The 8394-nt window shown below is 37.2% G+C and overlaps 1 protein-coding gene across 1 annotated transcript; it reads left to right on the top strand.

Moving 5' to 3' along the window:
- Positions 1-268: 268 nt before the first annotated feature.
- Positions 269-2864, top strand: LOC115919858 (SWI/SNF-related matrix-associated actin-dependent regulator of chromatin subfamily D member 1-like). Its single transcript, XM_030974371.1, has 2 exons — positions 269-405; positions 2325-2864. Exons 1-2 carry the CDS (start codon positions 296-298, stop codon positions 2551-2553), a joined length of 339 nt encoding a protein of 112 aa, XP_030830231.1. The 5' UTR covers positions 269-295; the 3' UTR covers positions 2554-2864.
- Positions 2865-8394: the final 5530 nt, after the last annotated feature.

Below are 8394 nucleotides of genomic sequence, written 5' to 3' on the forward strand. Positions count from 1 at the left end.
TTGTTCTTGTTCTTCCTCTTCTTGTTCTTCTTCTTGTTCTTCTTCTTGTTCTTCTTCTTCTTCTTCTTCTTCTTCTTCTTCTTCTTCTTGTTCTTCTTCTTCTTCTTCTTCTTCTTCTTCATTATTTTCATTATCATTATTATTATTATTATTATTATTATTATTATTATTATTATCATTATCATTAAAATTAGTGGTAGTAGTAGTAGAATTATCATTGTTATTATTCATAATTGACGTTTTCAACTTTTTTCCATTGACTTTCCAGAGAGGTGGCGGGTCCGGGGCACAGAGGATGGGGGCTGGTATGCCACCCCCCTATGGTGGTATGAGGGGCATGAACCAGAGCATGGACCAGTCTAGGAAGAGACATGCCCAGGTGGAGGCCCAAAAGAAATCACAAAGGTACATGTTCTTGTCATTTTGTAATAAGGAACGGGGGGGGGGGGGGGGGGGGGGGGGGGGTTCACAAAGATCCTAAGTCGAACTTAACTCTAAGTTGGACTTAAACATTATGGAAAGCCATTAGTTGCCTTAAACTATAAAGATATGTTCAAAAACAAAAATATAAGTATTTAAGACTTTGCATAAATTCCACATCAAGAACATGAAATCTCCTATGATAATAGAAAATATGAATGATTTGAATCAACATTTTATGCCTTTTAAATAACTTTTACAAAATATTTTCCTAGATCCTAACTGCTTTCCATAATTGTTAAGTCCAATTTAGAGATAAGTTCAACTTGGGATCTTTGTGAAACACCCCCCTGGTCTTATAAAGAATCGCGATTGATACAAATCACTCGCGATTCCTCTAATCAGTCGCAAGTTTGCAGTCCCTATCTCCTATTTACTGTATATAGTTGCGATTATCATCAACTGTTAATAAGACGGGCCCCAGTTTTTCTTATAGCGTGTATCATACAGTTATTGGTTTTATTGAAAATATTCATATTACTCCTTGAACTGAATCACATTGATTACATTGATAAGAAAGAAATATATACCCTTGATAGAGAAAAGAATGCAACAAATAAACATTGTTATATATAATATAAACATAAATTGCAAGTAGAATTCAGACTGATTCTATATGAATATGTGGACCACTTCTGGTAGAAAAAATTGTCCTGCTATGACAACTATATCCGAAGACACCTACATTAACCCTCCCCCTTCCACATAGTTACCCTCTGGATAGACAACCTGGAAAACTACCCACTAGAAGTTAATATGTATTTATGAGAGCTGTAAGGATGTTATGTCATCTCCCTTCATATTGAGTTTATGCTACAGTCAAACCTGCTTTAGGGACCACCTGTATAGAAAGACCACATTTTTGTTCCCATCGAATATGGTTGCTCTTTGAAACTTGTACTCAAGGAACCTGGACATAAAGACCACCTGTCTGTTTTGTAAAGATCTCTTTTAATATTTACCTTGAGTGATCTTTATATACAGGTTTTTACTCTATTAGTTCTCAGCAAACGAGTTCATATTACCATTAAAGGTACTATGTCCCTTTTGCAGCCAACCTCAAATTCTGTAGAACTTTGCAGGAATTAGGAATATGTCATGTATGTCCTATCTGTGAAATTTAAACATTAGCAGTGTCCTCATATTCAAATTATGCAAGGAAACCCGTTTACATGCTAGACTTCACTGTCAGACACTATTGAGTGACTGACTGGCTTTTTTCCTTCTTTGGTAATAACATACATGAAAAGAGTTGTAAAGGATACATGAGCATTTGTCTACATCAATAACCCACTTCTTGTGATGGCCAAGATTAAACTGATTGAATCTTTGCGCAGCATAAAATGTATGACCATTCGGTACAATTGTCTGAAAATCGAGACTATTACTTTTGGGCTCTATAGCCCTAAAGTCGATTTGACAACTAATAGTCGTTATTTTCCCACTTGAAAACATTTTTAAGCCCCACCTTTTTTAGGGAAGTTCTAAACTAGTATTATCTTTCAAATGCAGTTGGAATTTAACTTTTTCATTTTTTTGGCCTGTAAATGGGACATAGTCCCTTTAAGAGCTCTATATTTGAACAAGAGCCTAATTTTGCCTCACTTTTCACTTCATATTTTTCTTGTGCTGTATTAAAGTGTATAATCACATTCTTAATTTTTCAATTCAATTTCAATTTCAATTTATTTCTGGTACTGCTACAGAGGATTATGATCTTTTCAAGGATAACACTGATTTTGCCTCTCTTCACCATTACATAAATAAATTTCACACCTTTGTATATAATGTACCGTCCCTGTCTCTAAATCATATTTTCAAATGTTTAAATGGCACTTCTGCAGCAACAGGAAAAAAAAGAAGATGGCTGACAAGGTGCTTCCCCAGAGGATCCGAGACCTGGTCCCAGAGTCCCAGGCCTACATGGACCTGCTGGCCTTTGAGCGGAAGCTAGACGCCACCATCATGCGCAAGAGGCTGGACATCCAGGAGGCATTGAAGAGGCCTGTCAAGGTAAGATTGATTATTGTCCCACCCATTGATTCTGATGTCTTTGTTTGTGCCTGGACCTGAGGATGTGGCCTTTGGGTGCTGTCAGTCTGTGTGTATACCTGGGCCCTGTTTCACAAAACTTGTCATCAGTGACAAATGACAGTTTTTGTTATAAGCTACTGAAATCCTTGCTTCTGATTGGTTATCAGTAGATTTGTCACTGATTTGTGTCACTTGTCATTGATAAAGGGCTTTTTGAAACGGGTCCCAGGTTCCTACAGGAGATGAGATTTGCAGCTCCGGTGTGCCCTATGCTTGAAGTTGTTTCTTTAAACTGCTGGGGCTTACCGGTAGTTGCAAGCTTGGTTAAAGGATCTATCTTTGTCTGCAAATTTGAAAAACTGAAAAAGGAAACTGTTTCCATGACTTAAATATTTACATGGGAAAAAGTGTTAATATATATTTTTTTAAATCACAAATTAGACCTTGAAAAGCAACAAGTCTTCTAAAAATTACTTTACTGGGTTTCAACCGTTATCCGCTGAGAAGAAGAAACACTGTAGTCACATCACTACCAGGCCATTGTTTTAGATTTGCAAACCTGCTTCATGGCAGCAGACCATTCTACTTTGTGCTGCACATCAAAATACAGTCTGGATATCGAGGCTATAAATGGTAATCCAACAATACCGGTAGGCATTCCCACACCTTTGTAACTTGTCCAAGAGAGGGCAGTGTGTTGCACAGGGAGCAGCTCATTGGACAGGAGGGCCAGCTAGCCACGCCCTTCCCATTTCCTGGAGTACCAGCCCACGAACCGCCTTCACCTTCATGCACCCCTCTGGAATGACCCGCCCCTACGAGGTTATCCCAATTGGTCTTGATCGATATTGGTCATACGTGGTTACCCCTCTGTATCGGTCCAACAATCTGATGAAACGCATCCTGATTCCATTTAAATGGTCTGCCCTTCAACAAAAGAATTAGACCATAGAAAACTAATATTGTTCTTTATCTCTTGAGCACCACGCTGTGCTTGTGATTCCGCTATTGTAGTTATCCATCTCAGACCATCCGTTGATTGCCTGTTCTAGGTACCTGTGTGGGGCTCAGGGTTTGACTGATAGGTCTAGATTGCATTGTCAGGGTTTAGAATGGAGTAAAGTAGGGCAGGTCAAAGGGACGTCAGACACGCCTTCAAAGGACAGTATCAATCTTGAACTTGCACAGTTTTTTTTTTAAAACAATTTTCCAAAAGGATTTGGTGAGAAGGATGATTGAAAGGGAATCCTTTAGATAGGACTTAAGGCTGTAGGTCCCCTGGAACTTACTGACAGAACAGATTTCCAAAAGGATTTGGTGAGAAGGATGATTATTAGGGAATCCTTTAGATAGGACTTAAGGCTGTAGGTCCCCTGGAACTTACTGACAGAACAGATTTCCAAAAGGATTTGGTGGGAAGGATGATTATTAGGGAATCCTTTAGATAGGACTTAAGGTGGATGTAGGTCTCCTGGAACTTACTGACAAGCCAATATTCTTGCTTTATAAGTGCCAGGGTAAAACAAATAATCAACCAGTCGCTTTGTTTGCATTACTTTATTTTTAAATAGCCTACAAAATTTTTGAGATTTTAATATTGGTGAGAATCTGCATCAAGGGTTTCCAGTTTGACTTCCACCCATAGCACGAATGTCCTTTAGCAAGGCATTGATCTATATTTGCCACTCTCAACCCATGTGAGGTAAAAGGGTACCTGGTAAGAAGATATTTCTTGAATTCTTTAGCTGTGGGGCAGCTTGTCTCAAGCGAGGATTTACTGTAGTACCTTGTAGGTGCTTTGAGTATCCCCTTGGAGTTATTGTATTATTGCTGTAATTTTAATTAGGATGAACTATCAACCAATCACAAAGCAATTCCAAGAAAGTTCTGAGATTTGAGAACATTCTTTCATTTTGTGTGACATAAACTGTCAAAGCTGGCCTATGCTAATTCTACCTTTATATACATCATGTATTACCCCCAGAAAGCGTACAGAAGTATGCTTAACATACCACATTCTTATAAACGTATCCTTAATTAACATACAAATCAGTCTTCTCTGCAGAATGAAAAGATATACAGCAAGCAATGACTACTGAGAAAAGTTTCAATGATCTATCTTGAAAAGAAAACAAGTTTACCTTTGCAAGATATGTTTAAATATGATCACATACAATTTTTAAAGACAAAGATTAGCCTTGTACTGAATACTTAATTTCCAGCATATTTAGGGAGGAAGCATTCAAATCACCTTCATATAAAAATCTGAGCTGAGCTCATTTTTATGTACCGTAGTCATATTGTGGTCATCACCTACACATTATGCACATAACTATTAAAAGACAATCAATCAAAAGATAATGTCTTTTGTTCATAGCATTTCCTAGAAATTTATAGATGCCTCTTCAGAAGAATTCCATTACTGTTGCCCTTGAAAACAGTTTCTTGACATTTTTTCCTGCACCATACTTTGGAATATATGGCGTAATTGATTATTGCAATTAAGTTGAACAAGACTGGTAGAATTGTTTTCATTCTACGTGACAGACTAGTCATACAATAGGGGTATATATTCAACAGGCAGAGTAACTGTTATGATGGATGTTGTCATATGACACCATTAAACACAATACTCAATGCCGTTAACCTCTTTCCGTTATTGTTATCTAGTCACGTTGTTATCCTTCTCGTAAACCGCACCTGACACGCTATCACCATAACGTGTTCAGGCGTAAGTGGCTTTTAATCTAAATATAGAAAGGGGAGACAAAATAGAACAGAATCAATTAGTCTTTTTAGGGTTTGTGTTCCATTCTTTACTCTGACACAATTTTTTTCAATATTGTTGAAACAGGTCAAGGGTATTATCAAAAGCACACATCTCTCTACCCCGATGAACTGTTTGCCAAGGTTTTCTCTTGTCTTTCTGAGTTTGCGCTCTTCATTATGTCGCAACAGAATGCCAATCATTCGCGGAGTTTGTTCAGGAAAACGAATGTTCTTTTGTTGTTGACCTACAAAGGACAATGCCTCGGATAACATTCCGTTGTCATGTGCACAGAGTCACAGACAGAAGAGATATATATATATATATATATATATATATATATATAGGTCAATGACATATAAACCATGCTGACATGTTATCCCTGCTCAGTCAATGAAATGATCCGAAGCTCTCATTCCAGTTTGAAATCTTGCCATTTTATTTGCATTCAATTTTTGAAATACAAATAATTTTAATTTTTGATACTAATCTAAGAGATAAGATATAGGAGAGTGAGATGGGAAAATAGCGGGGGAGTGTGGATGAAAGTGAAAGAGCTAGAGAGAGAGACAGACAGAGAGAGAGAGAGCGACAAAGACAAAGACAAAGACAGAGACAGAGACAGAAATAGAAAGATAGAGAAAGAAAGAGAGAAAGAAAGTAAGAAAGTGGGAGATGAAAAGAGAGAGAAAGAAAGAGATGAAAAGAGAGAGAAAGAAAGAAAGGGGGCGAGAGATAAGAGTCAAAACATTATCTTCCAAAGGTCTTTTTCTATTAAAGTTGTAAAATGTCATGTTATATTTTACCAATAGTTTTAATGAGGCTTTGCGATCACACCTCAACAAAATAAATGCTGCATTTTTTAATTGTTTGATAAGTTTACCGTATATATAGACCATCCGCCAATTCTGTAATTGAATGATAATCTACGTACCACCATTAGAAAACCTAAAGTAAAATTGAATCGAAGAGAAAACTAACTAGGAAATAGCTGGAGTTTCTGTGACCGATATTTCATCCGTATCAGTGTGTGGTTAAATCCGCCTCCGAGCAAAACCTAATTACCTATTTCTTACACTTTATTTAGTACTCTAATTGTAATCCAAAGTCCTTGACTCAGAAAAAAATAAAATGTCATTCACAAAATTTTGCGGACAATGGGACAAAGCGAGCAAAAAAAAAAAATCAAGTCATCGGAAACAAACTTACATCACCAAATGAACGGGTGTTCTAGTTTTCTTTGTAGGGGAAATTGTGTCAAGGGAAGATTGTCTAAATGGGAATAATGGGGTTTACCTAAACAGATAAACATAGTTTAGAAGTTGAGAGGTGCAATGTTTGTTTGGCCTATATTTGGTGAGTCTGAAACGTGCACCGATGCGGTGTGATGCGGTGCGTCTCGAGGTTGGTTGGTGTGTGATCTATGAGTGTTATGGGTAGCCCTCAAAAGGAAGAGAGAGAGAGAGATAGAGAGAATAAAAATATGAGAGCGAGCTGTTCGTCTGACTGCCAAGCCCATTCAGGAAAGAAGGCATAGACAGATGGAGATAGATAGAGGGAGAAGGAAAGAGAGAGAGAAAGAGAGAGATAGAGAGAGAGAGAGAGAGAGAGAGGGAGGGAGAGAGTCAAGTGTATACTCTGGATAATTAGGGTGATAAATTGGTCAGTGCTTATTCTCGTAACTTGCAGACGTATTTGTTAAACGATAAGCGGCGCACATGCGAGCCAGCTCAAACTCAACCTGAACCGTACACTTTTGTTTCCTCTTACGATATTAATTGGGCCGATGTAAACACGATTCAACAGTAAAGCACACATATTTTTTACTGATAAATTTTGTGTTTGCTTTCAAATTGCTGCTTTATCATCTTGGCAACCTAAAACTTAGCACCTTCTGTAAACTAAACTTGAAATTAGTCTGGTTTCATTATCTTATCTGAAATCATATGGCATAGCAATATAAACCTACTTACTGATAGTGTTTGAAAATGCTGATAAAATCAATAAATCAAGTTCAACACACTTGAACTTTGACATAATACAATGTATACAAATGAGTCACTCATTACATTTATATATTTCTTTTATCAATAAAGAGTTTTCTCCTTGCCTTGAAATAACCTTTCACACTTATTTTCTTAAAGTCTTTAAAGTTTATTTTGAAAATGGTGAACTTTGCTGACAACTTATAGATTAAATTTTAAGAAAAATAATATAACGTAGCCGTAATTATGTTTTGACCTTGAGAATTTTGTTGATATGAATTCATATTTAATGTCAATAGGGAAATAAAGCTTTCTTAATTTGAAGTAAATTAAAAGGTTTATCCGCAAAAAGCCAGAAGGGTTTCATTTCCATGGTAAATCCTGTAGAAGTAAATGTCCTTTTTGCTTCTAGTTGAAAATCCAGACCTATTTTCTGCATTCTCTCTCTCCTTTTTTCTTCTCCTTCAAGTTGGCACGTGGATGTTTCGATTATGAATAACAAATTTGTTGGTGATTGTAAGGCACACGGGATGGTCCCAGGCGACACAGCCTGAGTGCACGGTGATACCCCCACTGCTGGTAGGCCCACTCCGTTACGCTTTGCTCAAGATTAGCCTCCCTCGATTCCTCTTCGCACCTAGCATTTTTCCTCGGAAAACTGGGGGGAAGACGGAGAAGGCCAAATGCAAGGTTGCCCCAAAGAATGTCGGAATTGGGTCGTGGCAGTCAAGCGTAAAAATGAGGCCCTTTGAAGCTATATTTTGTTCTTTTTTTGCTTCATTTCTCTTGGGAAGGGGTAAAACAATGTCACTGGAAAGTATCAGTGTGTAGATTGTGAGAGACTATAGCAAGAAACTGAATTAAATCAAGAGAGAGAAAGCCTTTAGAAAACTGGATAAATATTGGGAAACAGAGACATTGAAATCTGAAATTATAAATAGAATATTTAATTTAAAATATAACAATTGTACTCCTAAACTTGTAGTTGGGTAGTGGAAGAAGCACAGGAAATAAGAAAGATGCGAAGAGAGCAGAAAGAGCACGATAGAACAATAAATTAACAGGAATATAATTAGGTAAAATGGTGACAAAAGATAAACATCAAAAGGAAGATGTGCTCTTAAATCT

This window comes from Strongylocentrotus purpuratus, unplaced genomic scaffold (assembly GCF_000002235.5).
Source record: "Strongylocentrotus purpuratus isolate Spur 01 unplaced genomic scaffold, Spur_5.0 spur5_contig_866, whole genome shotgun sequence".
In the NCBI taxonomy this organism is placed as follows: Eukaryota; Metazoa; Echinodermata; class Echinoidea; order Camarodonta; family Strongylocentrotidae; genus Strongylocentrotus; species Strongylocentrotus purpuratus.